This window comes from Sus scrofa, chromosome 5 (assembly GCF_054392235.1).
Source record: "Sus scrofa isolate SSC_HxYL_T2T_F1_AM1 chromosome 5, Sscrofa_HxYL_maternal_Yorkshire_Landrace_v2.0, whole genome shotgun sequence".
Lineage (NCBI taxonomy): Eukaryota > Metazoa > Chordata > Mammalia > Artiodactyla > Suidae > Sus > Sus scrofa.
The window spans coordinates 21,581,139-21,597,382 of NC_139387.1; the positions used below are offsets into that span (position 1 = coordinate 21,581,139).

The 16,244-nt window shown below is 54.3% G+C and overlaps 1 protein-coding gene and 1 long non-coding RNA gene across 3 annotated transcripts; one reads left to right on the forward strand and one right to left on the reverse strand.

Annotated features, from left to right (window-relative positions):
• Positions 1-884: 884 nt before the first annotated feature.
• On the reverse strand, positions 885-6,467 carry LOC110260667 (uncharacterized). 2 transcript variants are annotated; one of them, XR_014803277.1, is made up of 3 exons: positions 6,366-6,467; positions 4,948-5,104; positions 885-3,165 (listed from the first exon to the last, which is right to left on the reverse strand). It is a non-coding gene; the product is annotated as an uncharacterized LOC110260667 (long non-coding RNA). The 2 variants fall into 2 exon arrangements; XR_002343964.2 differs by lacking the exon at positions 6,366-6,467 and having other exon boundaries at positions 4,948-5,193.
• Positions 6,468-11,891: 5,424 nt separating this feature from the next.
• On the forward strand, positions 11,892-15,519 carry HOXC11 (homeobox C11). The gene is made up of 2 exons (XM_021091724.2): positions 11,892-13,042; positions 14,266-15,519. The coding sequence occupies exons 1-2, from the start codon at positions 12,361-12,363 to the stop codon at positions 14,496-14,498; spliced, it is 915 nt and encodes a 304-aa protein (XP_020947383.2). The 5' UTR covers positions 11,892-12,360; the 3' UTR covers positions 14,499-15,519.
• Positions 15,520-16,244: the final 725 nt, after the last annotated feature.

Below are 16,244 nucleotides of genomic sequence, written 5' to 3' on the forward strand. Positions count from 1 at the left end.
AAAGGCCCGCTGGCCGCTGGTGGCGAAGCCGACGCCTGTCCGCTCCCTCCCCGAGCACCCGCGCCTGGAGCGCTCCGTGCCCGGGCCGGGTGGACAGGGTTCCGGGGCCTCGGTCCACTTTCCCGCCCGCCCGGTCCGGTCCTCGCTCCGGTGCTCCAGGGTCCTGGGGAGAGGAAACCCGGCGCCCCTCCCAGCCCCGGCCCCGCCGCCCCGCGTAGTCGCCTGCCCAAAGGCGCCAGCAGCTCTAGGTCGCCGCCCGAGGGCTGCCGGCCCCCGCGAAGGACCGGATGACCCCTGCTGGCCGGAGCCGCGGAGGCTGCCGAGACCTGGACCCGCCCAGCCGCTCCGCCTTGAGTCCCAGCCCTGGGGGACGCCCCGTGGGTTTGTGGGTGACCTCGAAGAACGGCCCGAGTCGGAGACACAGCCGGGCTGCGGGAATCAGGCCTTTCTCCTAAGCGCCCTCCCACTGCTGGGCACGCGACGTCCCCACAGCGCTCGGCCGCTCTCTCGCCGGGCTCCTCACCGCCAGCGGCTCTGTCCCAGGCTCCTAACGCCGGTGCCGCCCGAAGGAGCCTGGCACCGGAGCCGAGGAACTGGGCTTGGTCGAGACCAGACCAAACGCTGCGGACCTTTAGCCAGTGTGACCCAGCCGGTTGTCTGGAGGTGATTTTGCCTCTCTGAGCGGGAGTCACTTCCAGGGGACTCCGAGATAAGCCTTCAGTTCGTTGGTTGCCCTGACCTGGAGTGGAGAACTTCCTTCAGGGACCCATCTGTGTGGATGGAACACACCAGCAGTTCTTGCCAGAAAAGCTCCCTGTGAAAGATGTATAGTCCACATTCGGAGCATGGAAAAAATGTGCCCCAAAATACACGCTTGGCCATACTGCCGATATAACCAATATATTGAAACAGTCTAAAATGCACAGAGATTGATATTACATATACATTCTGGACATGGAAAATACATTTCTCTAGAAAATATACATACGGAGACACTTTTGTCTATTGTATGAGAAAGCAGCTTCCTGAGAAAAGATTGCACATGGCATGCATACCCATCACATGTAAAAATTCATTTACATATATAAACAGTACACTTGCATATACCCTACACAGGGAAGATACAATCCTGCATCCACTTAGCTACATGGGTATGTACACGCCAAAGGACATATGAAATCATTACATGGAAAATGCATCCAGATATTAATATAGCCACATTTTAAAAACTGCATGGAAAAGACATCACGTTATTTTATAGACACAAAGTGCATATCATCCCAGAGTATGACAAATATATTCTGTGGATTATGTTAGCATACATGGTGTCTGCATACCAACTATATTGAAGTACATACTCTGGATTCACACGTTATTGTATTTATAACACACATTTCTCTAGCAATCTTAAAAACAGTAGCAGGAGGAAGTTCAGGCATTGGCAATGACATTCTTCATCAGCTGAACCTCTCTTCTGTCCTATATTTCTGGTTTTCAAAACCCCTTCTATGTCCGCTCGGGGTGGATTATTTATATGAGTGGTCTCCTGGCTCTATTTTCCTGTTGTATCTCTTGTCTGAAGCCAGGATGTATATTGAGAGCCTTCAGCCCTGTTTGCAGAAGGATCTGACTGCATAATCACAACCACACCTGTATGGAATTAGTTTTGTACCATTACATTACCCCTTCCATCTCCGAATGTGCTCTTCTAGACCTGGGATAAATATTGAGTTACTCTGAGCTGCCACTTAGGAAAGGGAAAAAGAGGGAAATGAAGCAGCCAGGCAGGGTGTTTACCAGGCAGTTTCCAGGTGTGTGACGGGCATGCAAAGGCTCCTTGAAAGCTAAGGTTTGTTTAAAATTTTTTAAAGTTACTTTCTAAAGCTCAAGTCCAGGGAGAAGTATGAAGCAAAGACTGGACCGTGTCTTCTATGCCCCTTCTCAAATCCCAGAGCAGCCCCACTTGCTCCCAGCCAACCAGGAAGAGGATTCTGGCCTGCCCAGCTCCTCAGCTCCAGTTCTCATCCTTAACCTTGGCCAGGTCTATACAAGCAATCCAGAAAGTTTACGCCATAACTCAAGTTTTTTAGAACAAAACCCACTCCCAATGCTTTTCCAGAGACAGTAATAACTTAAAGAAGTTTCTGGTGCCAAGCTAACTCCGTTTTGGCCCTCAAATTTAGACTTGGGTCTTTTTTTTTTTTTAGCAGCTAAAAATCCAGGACTGATCTGACACACACCTATGGAAAAATTATTTGAAAGACACTCACACCCAACAGAGATATTGTTTATGAGTTGATGGGTTCTGTGTAGATGTTGCCATATTTTACTGTCCAAAGGAATCAATTAATTAGTGCCTCACCTTCCCCCCCCCGCCGCCGGCTGCTGCTTGGCTGAGCGTGAGAGGCTGAGATAGATGTGCGTGGCCAGCTCACTGGTCTTGTTAACAAGCCTTGTCATAAAGATGGAGATGATAAGGAGAGGAGAGCGAGGGAAGCCCAAGCCCGGGTGGCCGCAAGGGGGGTGGGTTGGAGGGCCCAGCCCAACGGTCTGTGGGGTAGTGGCAAGTCAGAGCTGGTGTGAGAGCCCCCGGTCAGGTTTATGCAGTGTTCTCCCCTTCTGGGGTGGTCATGCTGTGGCTCAAGTAATTCCCTCTCCCCTCCCCTTTTGCTTAGTGTCCCCTTTTCTTCATCAAGCCCCAAATTAAAAAAAAAAAATTCTTTTTTAGGAATTCATGCTGTGGCTCAGTGAGTTAAGAACCCAACATAGTGTCCGGGGGATGCTGGTTCGATCCCCTAGTCTTGCTCAGTGGGTTATGAATCCAGCATTGCCGCAAGCAGCAAGCTGCGGGGTGGGTCGCAGATGCGGCTCAGATCTCGAGTTGCTGTGGCTGCGGCATAGCCTGGGAGCTTCCATTTGCCGCGAGTGTAGCCCTAAAAAGAAAAAAAATTTGTAAATACAATTACATAGACCTCTGTCCATAAGTGCCTGTCTTGCCCTTTGCCACATTCGTTCAGGAACCTGCTGCCTCTTTTCCTTGCATTTCTCTGCGTGGTTCCTTTTCATCTCGGTCTGGTGCGCTCGCTCTCCTCCCTCTTCTGGCTCTCTCTCTGGCTTCATGGTTGCTTTTTCTACCAGGTTGGTACTGGCTCAGGCCCCAGTGAGCTTGTAAAAACAACAATCAAATATCCCCTGGTTATCTCTCGGCAGAGTAAACACCCCGAGATAAGCCCAGTGGAAAACAAAACAAAACAAAAAAGAACCCTTCGTTGTAATTGCTGGTTTGGGTTGCAGCATTTAATTCTGTTTATTCTCACCAATGTGCATACTTACCGGAAAGATATTGATATTAAAAGGCGGGGGGAATTAATTTTATTTTTATAGTCATCTATTAAGAGCAGAGATGATCTGAGTCTCCTTTAAAGGGTCTAAAAAAGGGGGAGGGAGAGAGAAAGAAAGGGAGGGGGAATGGAGAAATATGACTGAAGGCGAACAAAGATCTTTGCCTGAAGAAGCAGTGTAACACTAGACAGCACTATAAAGTCTGGGAATGTAAGAACGCAGGACTCCGCTCAGCTTCCTCCATTTGGAATCCTGTCCCTTGAACTTCCTGCTGAAATCCCAACCCTGACTCCACAGCAGTGTTCAAGGAAGAATTCATGCAATTATCCAGATAATTGTAGGGCGAGAGAAAGGGCATTTTCCTTTGATTGTCTGATCCTTACTGGTGTCTGTGCAGAGGGGGAGGAGAAGGAGGTGTTCAGGAGAAGAGGAGGTGGTAGGGTCTCTCATTATCACCCTATCCCCTCCAAGACGCTATACCTAAACCAAGAAGGAAGCGCTAACAGCTTCTGGAACATACTCAAGAAGGGATGGAGATTCAGTTTCATTTTCCAGATATTTGCTTGGCTCTCCTTTGTCTGCATAGACCTGCCTCACCCAGTATTGTAATTATCACAAGTAAGCGAATAATAGATAATTATAGGGGTGTCCATAATATCCTTTATTTTATAGCCACACAAGATATGATTAGGATTAATGTCGGAGGCTTTGTTGAAGCCTGGGAGGCAGCAAGAGGCAAGGTAGAGAGGCCTGGATAATCTATTTCTTTCCTATTTGTGTGTGTGTGTGTGGGGGGGAACTCTTCAGAAATCCCCACTTCTCTAAATTCCCTCTCCAGATGTCTTAAGTAAAATGTCTAGGATTTTAGGGGCTGACAGCTCGGAGACGGGCAAACAACTTTTCGGTACTTAAGCCTTCCTCTTAGTCTCAAAAACAGTGGTTTCTGCTCTTCCCAGGCACCCAACAGCCAAGGCTTTCACTCTCAGTTCAAAACCACTAGAGACTTGGCAGGTGAGGCCAGTGAGAGGAAGACAGGGTCTCACCCAGAACAAGTTCACTGCCATTCAAGTGGGCCCTGGGCCCAGAATGAAGCCCCCTTTGACCCCAAATTGGCCTTCTTTCTGGGACCCTCTTCCCCAGGGATACCTACATAGGGGTAGAAGCCAGGCTAGGGCTGTGGAGGTCAGTTGGGATGGGGATGGGAGAGTATTGAAAATATTTGTTCTTGTTTCCAGGATTCAAAAGATCGGGACACTGTAGGAGAGAGAAAAAAAAGATTGTGATAGAGAGTCCAGCAAGAGAGAATCAAGGCAAACCCTGAGCAGGCAGAAATCAAAGGAATGAGTGCAAGGAAAGGGGCAGAAAGAACAGCAGGGGAAAAAAAGAAAGAAGTTTAAAAGGTAGGAAAAGGAAAGAAAGGGGCAGAAAGGAAAAGGAGGAATGGAAAAAAAAAAAAAAAAAAAAAAGGAAAGAAGAGAGCAGTTTGACAAAGAGAGGAAGCCGGGAGGCAGAGGCCAGGGTCGCCTGGGCTCTGCCTGGCTGCCTGCAGCGGTCTGGGTGGGCGGGGGGCGCCATGACAAAGTGAAGGTCAAGTTAGCATCGTACCTTATAAGGAAGGCGTCGGTCCTCCATTTCAGCCTTTCTTTCTGCCGGGACGTGGCCGTGGCATTTCTGGTCTTGTAAACACTGGAGTCTTTGGGGCCTTAAAAAAAAAAAAAAAAAAAGCCCCCCTCCTTCCTTTATTGGGGGTGAGTTCGGCCGGCTGGGGGAAGCAGTGGACAGAGAAGTCAACTAATGAAGACTCCGGGAAACTTTTCTCTCCTTTTCTCTCCCTCTGGCTCCGCTCCCGCCAGCTGGGGCCCCCTCCCTCCCCCCTCCCTCCCTCCCTCCCTCTCGCCCTCCTCTTCCCACCCCAACGCCTCTTTTTCTCTCGGTATCTCTCCGTCTTCCGTATCTCTCGCCACTGTCTGTAACTCTGGGCTCCGTTTCCCCACTCCGCCCCCCCTCCCCTACCGCAGACTCTAAATCCATTCCATTCCACGAAGCGGAGCAGGACGTAAGCAGTGGAGAGAAAATTAGCCATCACAAAGAAAAGTTCATTTACAGCTTAGATGTCTGACTGTTAAGATTTCCTTCGAAAACGAGGCGGTTACACTCGGTAAGGAGGAGGGGAAGTGAGGCAGCACGAGTGGGGAGGGCGGAGGCGGTAGGAGACGTGGATTTATTTATTTCTCAGATCCAGAGGCGGAAAGAAAGGGGGAGAAGCGGGAAAGCGAGAGAGAAGCGGTTGAACCCGGCAACTAGCGAAGAAGGAGGCTGCCGCCGGGGGTGGGGGACGGGAGCGAAGAGCGCCGCGCACGGACCCGGGACCGCAGCTGCGACCCCCGGGAGCGTTGAGCCGGCTCAGCCTAGGCCTTGGGTGCGGAGGAACGAGTATTTAGGTATTTGTCGCTCTGGGAGGTGGGAGAAAAGCAGGGATGGGGGGAGGCAGGGAGAGACAGACGGAGTTAAAGCGGCGCCGCCGCCCGCCCGCCGGAGGGACAAGGAGTTCCGGAGCGGCGGCGGCGGCCGCCGCGGCCCGGGCTACGGGCATCGGGCGGGCTCGGCCTAAGGAAGGCGGCGGAGAAAGGAGCCTGCAGTGGAATCCTTGACCCACTCCCTCGGGGGTACCAGGGTAGCACTAGCGAGGAGGGGGAGGCGAGGTGGGGGGAGTGAAAGCGCGCGAGATAATGAATATGGCCGTGGGGGTGTCTGCGAAGGGCTCTCCTCTTTCCGAGGAGACCTCGCAGCTCGCTTTCGCCTGCTCTGCGCCCACGAAGCCCTGTTTAGGCCCAATCATTGCTTTTTAAATAGGAATGCTCATGGCAGGGGAAGGGAGGGAGGCTCAGAAAACACCGGTGGGGGACCTCTGGTTAAATCTGATGGGCCCCCCTCCACCCCATAACTCCCTCCTGGTTGTCACCTACACCCTTCTCCACTGGAAAACCAGCTGTCTGGGATCAGTCCCCTCCCACTTGACCTACCTGGCTGAGGAAGCCTCAGGGCTCTGAAGCGGGGCCTGGGGCCCAGGTGGGAGCAGCCGCCAGGAGCAGTGAGGGTGGTCAGGGAGCTCTCAGACCTCCAGCCTGCAGCCCTCCCACACAGTGTTGTGATAATGAAAAACAAAGGGGGAGGATTTGATTATTTCTGCTGGTGTTAAAGGATCCTGGCTTTCCAAAACAGCCTCTGACCCCGAGATCTAAGGTGCTAAGTGTCTCTCCCAGGGACATTTAAGCTGGGCCAGTGTCCTGCTGCCTGGGCTCAAGGGGCTGAGACTGTGGCCAGGATGAGGATGTTTGCTGTCACCAAGCCCCAGGGAGAGAGTGGCAGGCCCTCTCTGGCATTATCTAGAGTTCTGAGGAAAATATTTTTAAAGGTCAGAATGGACTGGGGAAGCCCTTTCTGAGGTCCCCCTTGGCTCTGGGAGGGGGAGTCCCAGGAATGGAGGGAGTTTACAAGCGGGGACATTTCCCCCTGGTGTGGGAGAGACAGAGATAGCCAGACCTCATCCTGAAAAAATGTGTTTTTGTGTCTGTGACAGAAAATTGGTAGCCACGTGGGAGATTTAGGGACTTGCAGCGAGTGGAGCAGGGCCAGAGGCTGCTGTCCTGAAGGCAGAAGCTGAGGTGTGATTTAGGGAGGGTGAAGGAATCTGAGGACACTGGAAAGGTATCATCCAAACCCATTTTCTCAGAAAAGCCAAAGACATGCACGTGGGCGAGCGCACGCATGCACGCGCACACACACACACACACACACACACACACACACACACAATGGGCCCAATATTGAAAAACACCAGATGATCCACTTCGAAGGAACATAAACAAGCCAAGCGGATGCAGGTTAATAAAACCCGCAAAAGCCCCAGACAGGAACACTTAAAATGCCCCAGAAACAAAGCATACCGTGACAAATTCTCACCCAATACATAAGTACATGCACCAGAATGTTCCCAGGCATAGAAGACGCGTCCCCATTTCCAGCCCCCATCCTTGGACACTCAGGTGTACCTGCCCAGCTCCAAGAGCACACACACTTTTGTGTCCCCTCCTAAACCTACCTACAGAAACCCCTGGGGGCTGGTGGAGGTGGGGGGAGCAAGCACTGAGCTTCGCACACACCACACAGAGCCAGGCACACACCCCACAGAGCCAGGCCTGGGTCTCCTGAGCCTCAGTAATGCACGATCCATACCCGGAGATAAAAGTCTAGACAATAGACGGCTGTTTATGACAATGAGGCTCTCCAAGTTTGGGGCCAGGCGATAAATCTCTGGCGAATCTTCCTGTAACTCAACTTCTGGCTGTAGTGTGATGGGAGAAGCACGGAGACCGCAGAGAGGAGAGCAGCAAAATGGGAGACTTTTAAATCATGAGCAGAAGGCGAATTTCCCGCTGGGGCAAGTGAGTGCAGGCGGCCACACTCACCCCACATGGCAGGTCCACACTGTGGAAGCTTTTGGATCAAGCTTCAGCACACAGCCGAGTCAGGCTTCCCGGGCCCCCCAAATCGGGGGAGAAATCTGTAGGCAAATGGTAGGGCCTGAAGACAGGGACAGACCCACAAACCATTCTTGACACAGGCAAAGGGTCTTTTTGGTTGATGACCAGAATCTTCTTATTATGTGTCACCTGAATTTTTTCACGCACCCCCCCCCCCCCCCGTCTCTCTCTGTCCTTCTTTCTCTCTCTCTCTCTCTCTCTCTCTCTCTCTCCCTTATTCCTTTTTGGATTGCTGGGCTGTTCCCTTTTGCATTTTCGGCCCAGGCGTCTGATTACAAGTAAAGAGCCACTGAAGTTGATCTCATAAAAATGCCGCGAGCTCACTTTGATCTGCGCGGACTGGGTCCGAGCCTAAGTAGGCGCTAAAGCTGGAGAATGGCGGCTTGGGCCAACTGGGCCTCTGCTGGGCCGAGAGGTCGGAGATCCGGGTGGCCCAGCAGGGCAGTCCTGCCCGGAAGAGGCATTTTCTGTGCTGCTGCAACTGGGTTTGGAAACCAAGGTCCAGTGGTAGCGGCTCCATTTCCAGACTGCTTTTAAGACATTTCCTTCATTTTAGAGCACTTGGTGAGGGGTCCAGTGAAACTGGCTCGTAAAATGGGGCTTTTATGGGGAGAAATGGGGTCTCGTTGCTAGCCTCCAGGGACAATCCCTCCGTGGAGGAAGGAGGGTGGGGCTGCGGGGGGCAGAGGGGCTGCCCTTGTCCCTCCCCATCCTGTCCAGGGGCCAGAGGAACCTCAGGGCATCTTCCTCTTAGGTGGCCTGACCTGGGACCTAGGGCTTTGGGGGCTGAGGAGAAATGGGGGCTGAGAACTGACAGTGCTTTTTCCTTCTAGTTCCCTGGCTGGGGATGGGAGTTGTCCCGGGATGCAGAATAAACCACTGGCCTGAAAATCCCCAAGCATATTAAAGGGATTATTAAACTCAGCGGCATTGCTCTAAGGGAGAGATTTGTGCAAAAAAGAGCAATCCTTGCCGGCTCAGCCTTGAACCGCTGAGGGTATCCACCCGCTGACTGCTTATCTTTTTATTGACTGCACTGGGGACTGGACTTATAGACCAGAGCGCTCTAAGGGCCCCCTTTCTCCAATCTGGGTTTCCTCCCAGTTTTAGGTCTGTGGATGGAGCCCCTTTCCCTACAATAAGCTACTCTTTCCAGAGCAGCCGCACGAGGTGGACAAGCTGCAAGGAAGCCCAGTACTGGGGGGGGGGGGTTGCTGAGTGGAATCTGGACAATACGAACCCCCTTCTGAAGCAGCCCCTGGTGTCTCTGTGTGGAAGGGAATGGTGCTGCCTGCCGCCGCCCTGGCCAAAGTACTGGGGCAGCTACCCAGCCCGCAACCTGGCTGCCAGGCAGGCAGGCGATGCTGACTGAGGCCACCCAGAGCCAGTGGGGCTGGCAGGATGGCCCTGCCCAGGAGGATTTCAGGTGAAAGCTGGGATTGTAGTAGGTAGAGAGGCCACTAGGCCCCTGTGAGATGAGGGGGAAAAGCCACCTGCACGCCATGGAATAGGGCTTGCCGGGACTCTGGGGAACTGATTTTGGAGCTCACATCTTTGGGAGGGTGGCACTGATACCCGAGGAGGGCAAGCTGGGCCAGACAGCTCAACCTATGCTTCAAAGTGGCCCGGATCTGGGGCTGGGCAGGGAGGCTGCTCCCCCAAGCTGGGGGCATTTTTGCCAATCAGTGCCTCCCTGACCTCAGGAGCCCAGCCTTTTCTCCTTGACCCCAGCAGCAACGTTCCTGGGATTTTTTTTTTTTTAATGTTGTTGAAAAATTAAAACTCAGACCCAAACTAGAAAAAAAAATTTCTTGAACTTTGTGTCTTACTTTGGGGAGAAAAATATTAATGTTCAGAAGCCTCTGTTGGGAGACCCTAGAGGTTCCTGAACATTGATTCCTTCGACATTTTTTTTTTCTTGCCTTTCTTTTTTGTTTCAAGGAAATAGAGCCGCCAGCAGCTCCTTGCAGCCGCCTGGCTCACTTTTATGGTGGCCCTGGAATAAACTTTGGTGGTCAAATTCAAGTGCTCAGGCCCACAGCTGTCTCCTCACAGGAAGCGCACCCCCTCCCCACTGTCGGCCCTGGCTGGTGCAGAATTTGCCCTGGGGGCTTGGGCCCCACAAGGCCCTGGAGGCCAGGATCGAGGAGGAAGCCGGGCCCTGGAGGGAGGTGGGGAAAGCCAGAGCTGAGACAGAACTCTCATCCACACCTCTGCAAGGCGTAGGGGTTCCTATCACTGTTTGGGGAACATTTTGCCTCCAATAAACTGGAGTTTAATGAGGAGAGCACGAACCCCATAAAAGCCATAGTCCATAGTTCTTCATCATTATAATTAAAAACGCTGGCCCCAGCTCACCCTATAAAAAGGGGTAGAGAAAAGAGGAAAAGCAACAGATTTTTTTTTTTCTTGAAGCCCACTCTTTAGCAAGGCCCCAATCTACATCCTCTTTGCCCCTAGTTAAGATCTGGCCAGGACCAAAGGAGGGCCTGGGAAACAGCACCCAGCAGTGAATGGTTAGAGGGGTGCTGGAGGCCTATCCCTGGGTAAGCCAGAGCCACCTCAAGAATGGGGTCCATGGCCAAGGTGGCGCCAACACAGGTGTTGCTCTAAAGCAAATCTGAGGTGTCAGGAGGGTTGAGAAAGAGTGATTTTGGGGGGGCGTATTTGGGGGGCAAGGTACCATTTTTTGTGTCTTCCCCATCTGGGGACGGGACCTCAGTACCTCATCAAGTTCAGCAAGGAAAATGGAATACAAAGAATGTTGTTAAAGTGAAACCATTTCGAACCAAGAGTGAGGGGTAAGAAGAGGTTTGAGCCATTTCTGGCTTTTCCTAAGAGCGCAATGGGCTGAGTCCTTGAGAGCTTCAGTTCCTCCCGCCAACTGGAATAGTACAGATCACAGATCATGCCCTGATGGCTCCTCCGTGGATGCAAGTTTGCTTTCTGCTCCCGAGCATTTGCTCTGGTACCCAGTCCAGAACCTTTCAATAAACTGATTTTCAGCTGCCCAGATGTGTTCTGTGGTGCCCAGAGGGATGGGAGACAAAGGAGGGCAGAACCACTGAGTCCCCCCTCTGGGTCTCAGCCACCCAGGAGGCTGGCAGAGGTAGGGGAGGGAAGAGCAGCGCTGAGAAGAAGAAATGAGGCCCCAAGGCCTGGCTGCAGCCCCTGGGGAGTGGGGATAGGGGCTGGGGGTTTCCACTAGGGAGTGGCCCCTGGCCCAGCCCTGCCTGTCCAAGGTCCTTAGCTTCCTTTCACTGCCCTGCTGGTCTATCTCAGAGACCTATACCTGACCCCACTGTCCACCTTACGGCCCCCAAATCATCCAAGGACATGAGCCCCAAACCCAGCCCCCCCCCAATGACCTTCCAAGTCACTGGGCTTCTTGTCAGCGCACAAGCGGAGGCTGAGCCCTCAACCCAAAGCCCCCCCCCCCAAACAGAGAAGATACAGAGCTCTCATTCCAACCTTTTTCTTGGAGGTTTGAGATTTAAAAATCCACAGTGGATGTAGCTTTCTGCGCATTGATTGACAATAAAGGCAGGCATGAAATATTCACCCAGGGCCACTCTCTCATACTAAATATTTAACACAACATTAGAGAAGGTTTTTCCCAGACTTCGCCAGGCACCGGCTGGGCGGCTGGCTCACTGCTTACCACTGTTTATGACTAATCTGAGTCCCTTGCCGCCGGCAGCACAGCAAGCCAGACAAAGTTGGGACACTGGCTTGCTGCTGGGCTGCCTCACCTTTGGGAAACTTCTGATACTCTTCCGGGGAGTCTCTCCAAAGGGGGAAGGGAGTCTCCATACCCAGCCCTGGACGGAAGAAGAATCGACTTCTTCAAACTCTTGCAAACGGGCACTGGACCCCTTCGGGCTGGTGGGGTAAGAGTCCCTGAGAGCTGAGGGGAAAGGATTCGCATCTCTGGCAGAGTCAGGCAGTGGAGAAAGAGGTCCTTATCCCTAGCCCAGTCTTGGGCTGATCACAGGGAGGAGGCAAGACCCCCCATATGCGAGAACCCTCCTCCTTCTCCCAATCCTGGGGAAAGAAAAAAAAAAAAAAAAGAGCAGCAGCTAGAAAAAAAATACAATTACCCCCTCCTAGCCACCGCCCCCGCCCATCCCACCGCCCACCCCACCCCAATCCTCTCTCTCCTCCTTTGCTCGCTCTGTGGAATGGAGAGGAGGGGAGTGTCGAGAGAAAAACGAATACAAATCTGCAATTGATTTTCATAATGTTTCTGCGGTGTTTGCAAACCAATCGCCTGAACGTCCCCATCTTACCTAAGAGAGAACCCCTCCTACGCCTGCGAAGTGCTCCGAACTGATATATGACAATATCTACTTTGGATCACGTGCTCGGGGAGAGAGACTAAGACGGATAACGCGTCATCTCGCCTTCCCAAATTTTCCCCCCTCGCTAGACCGGGTCCAAAACCTCCATCTGGAGCCGGCAGGAGAAGAGAACGATGTTTAACTCGGTCAACCTGGGCAACTTCTGCTCGCCGTCGCGCAAGGAGAGGGGCGCTGATTTCGGCGAGCGAGGGAGCTGCGCCTCCAACCTCTATCTGCCCAGTTGCACTTACTACGTGCCCGAGTTCTCCACGGTCTCCTCCTTCCTGCCCCAGGCCCCCTCTCGTCAGATCTCCTATCCCTACCCGGCCCAAGTGCCCCCGGTCCGGGAGGTCTCCTACGGCCTGGAGCCCTCCGGCAAGTGGCACCACCGGAACAGCTACTCCTCCTGCTATGCGGCGGCCGACGAGCTCATGCACCGGGAGTGCCTGCCTCCTTCCACCGTCACCGAGATCCTCATGAAAAACGAAGGCTCCTACGGCGGCCACCACCACCCCAGCGCCCCGCACGCCGCCCCGGCCGGCTTCTACTCCTCGGTCAATAAGAACAGCGTCCTGCCTCAAGCCTTCGACCGTTTCTTCGACAACGCCTACTGCGGCGGCGGCGACGCGCCGGCCGAGCCCCCCTGCCCGGGCAAGGGGGAGGCCAAGGGGGAGCCCGAGGCGCCCCCGGCCTCGGGACTGGCGGCCCGGGCTGAGGCAGGGGCCGAGGCCGAGGCCGAGGAGGAACACATGAATCCCAGCTCGTCCGGTTCAGCCCACTCGGCGGCCAAGGAGCCGGCCAAGGGAGCCGCCCCCAGTAGGTAGCAGCGGCCGGGAAACAGGCGGGCAGGAGGGAGGGAGCCAGGGAGGGAGGGCGAGGGTAGGGGGGAGGCGAGGGGAGCGGGGACGGCCTCGTGTTTTGGGTCAGTCCGATTTTATGTGGAGTTTTATAAGCATTCAAAGGATTTTATTATAACCTACAAAGCCCTCTCTCCCAACGACTCGACTTTTTACGATGGAGAAGGGGTGGGGAGGGAGGGAAAAGGGCTCTTTGGAAAAGCCGGGTGAACCCCCTCCCCGTTATCTCCCTCGGTCTGTGAAATTTTTAAAAGCGCCACCATCGCGGGCGATATTAACTTTGATCGTGAACTTAGAGGAGCATTTAAGGAAGGATGGGGAGCCGGGCCGCCGGGGGTGGGAGGGAGGGGAGGGGTGGAGGGGGAGAAGGGGGAGGGCAAGGGAAAGACAGGGAGAAACTCCGCGAGGGGGAGTGGTGGGGGAGAGAGGCAATGGAGCAGAACCTGAGGCCGGGGAGGCCAGCCGGGGCTGCTCTGCTTCTTTTAAAAACTATTTTTGAAATGTTCAAACTCTGCGTGCGCGGGTCCCTGAGCAGAACCCGGAGCAACCCGGGGGTCAGCGGCGACAGCGGGTGGGGGCGAGGCGGCTCAGGGCTCCACTCTGCTCTCTGCTCCGGGCCTGGGGCTCAGCGTTTCGCTGGGGCCCGCGGCCTCGGCGCTGGCCTGGCCGGGCCGCGGGGTAGGCGCGACCGGCCGGGCGTCCCGGGGCGCCAGGGCCCCCGGAAGCGGTTCTCGGGTGTCTTTGGTGCCTGCTCGCTCGCTTCCTCCCCGCCTCCCCACGACTGTCGCTCGGTCTCACTTCTTTGCGCCTGTTCTCCGCGGTTCCCCCCGGATTTCTGGGGGAAGGGGGGTGGGTTTTCAGAGCCCCCTAGGAGGGCAGCGCAGGACAGGGCCCAGGAGCGCGCCTGGGGGCGGGGAGGGGGGGTCACGGGGACGCCCTTGGCCCGGGCTGGCTTCCATCTCCCCCAGACTCCCTCCGCCACGGCTAGCCCTGGCGGGGGGGTCGCGGCTGGGCCCCCGCGCTGCCGCGTCCCCCCGGAGGAGAGCCGGCCGGCCTGGCGGGAGGGCTGCCCGGTGGTGGGGCTGGGAGAGGGGCCGCCGAGCGCTCCGCGGGCTGGGGTCGCCCGGGTCTCACGTGTCTCTCTCCCCTCTCCTCGCACTTGCCCCCTCCCCTCCCCTCCAGACGCCCCCCGCACCCGCAAGAAGCGCTGCCCTTATTCGAAATTCCAGATCCGGGAACTGGAGCGAGAGTTTTTCTTCAACGTGTATATCAACAAAGAGAAGCGGCTGCAGCTGTCCCGGATGCTGAACCTGACGGACCGACAAGTGAAAATTTGGTTTCAGAACAGAAGGATGAAAGAAAAAAAACTAAGCAGAGACCGGCTGCAGTATTTCTCGGGAAATCCTCTGCTGTAACCGCAGACCGGGCCCTTTCGGGGAGGGGGGAGGGAAGGGGGAGATTATTTTATTTTATTTTAAGTTTTTATTTTCTAACTCGCCTCCTTTCCGCGGGTGGAAAACTGGACTGTGGCCAGGGCTGGCCCCCACTGCCGTTTGCCCGCACTTCTTTCTGGAACCTCCTTCACCTTGGTCTGACTCCATGTGGGACAGGGACCGGGCCTGGAAAGGGGGGTGAAGGAAAGTGTCTGACCCACGGCGAGTGGACACCGTTGGCGCCGAGGCCAAGACTCTTTATTTAAAAGAAAACACACCTCGCGACAACGTCTTGCTGCTCGGATTGGGCGGGGGAGGGGCGAGAGTAGTGGCGGCCAGAAGCGAACAATCCTTGAACTAAAAGCCTTGCCCAAGTGGGAAGATCTGCTAGGACACCGCGTCTTCCAGGGGAGACCGCCCGGGGCTCCCCGCCCCTATCCCACCTCGCCCCACTGCTAGGGGGCAGCTAAATGTGATCCCGCCTTGCTGTGAAATTTCTGTTCCTTTGACCTGGTGTTAGGTGTGCCACGTCCATGTCCTACCTCCGTCTGCGCCCAGGCCCCGCCCGAGCCTAAAGTTGTTCTCCCCTTGAGCGTGTAGAGCCCTCCTTTGAAATGTCTTAACTGGTGCATTGAGGTTTCCTAACCTTTTTCCAAGCTGTGCCCCACTCCATGAATTTATAGCTATAGTCTATGCATTTGTTACCACTTTTGTTAAGGCAAAAAAAAAAAAAAAAAAAGGTTGGGGTGGAAGAGGCAGTAGGGAGATAGGGATTGGACACCTCCTCCATGCTGGGGCCTGAATTTTTGTAAATAAATTTCACAAGCGTTTCTTTCTACCCGGAGGGGATGTGGGGTGGACTCGCCTGGAATGAGATTCGAATCACCCGTCTCCATGTGCGTGAGTGCGTGTGTACGTGTGCAATCCCCACCGTGCTCTCGTCCCAGAGGGATTGCTGTGAATTTTTTTTTTGTGGCAAATAAAGATATTTCATTCTGTTCAATATTATGATTTTATTTGACCCTTTTATTAGCCCCTCTCCTCTTAAAACCCTCAGTGCTCCCAAGGCGGAGGAGGAGGCAGGCGGGCAGAGCCCAGCCGAAGAGGAGGGGGCATGTGGGGTGAAGGCCAGAGCTGGCGGGCCTGCACCCCCTCTCTGAGGGCAGGGGCAAGAGTGCGGGGAAAGCTTCCTCCTGCTCTCAGGCTGAGGACATTGCAGGGCTACTCTTAAAGCTCTCCTTCCTCATGTGCAGCTCGAGCTGCCTCCCAACGCCCAGCAACGCATTCTGTTTAAGCACACGTTTGTTGTGGAGTTAATTGTAACCATCATCGAATTTAAATTTATAGGAATTTTCTTGGCTCCACCGCCCTCCTGCCAGATGTCTCCGTCTGTCGCAGTTATGTGTGTAGGGTTGAGGGTAGGGCTTTCGGTTTTTTTCTTTTTCTTTTTTTTTTTTTCCTGTATGAGAAGACGCTATTGGAATTTTTATATACAGTTGGAGGGGAGAAACCAGCCCCCTCCCTTTCCTCACCGCGCTGGCTCCTGAGGGTGGGAGGTTGGAGCTGAGTCCCTTCCCCTCAAGCACAAATGGCCAAGCTCCTCCAGACACAACAAGACCCTAGGCTGGGGCCACCCTGATGTGTATACTTTGGTCGTCCAGAGTAGAGAGCTCCAGAGATTTCTTTTGTAAGATGCTGGCTTGGGGTGTGGCACTGGGGAAGGAGGTG

What these genes read in the sequence shown, in the direction of transcription:
- HOXC11 (XM_021091724.2), top strand. Translation starts at nt 12,361, where the DNA reads ATGTTTAACTCGGTCAACCTGGGCAACTTCTGCTCGCCGTCGCGCAAG. An exon ending in GGCCAAGGGAGCCGCCCCCA is followed by an intron (nt 13,043 to 14,265) that starts GTAGGTAGCAGC and finishes CCTCCCCTCCAG; the next exon opens with ACGCCCCCCGCACCCGCAAG.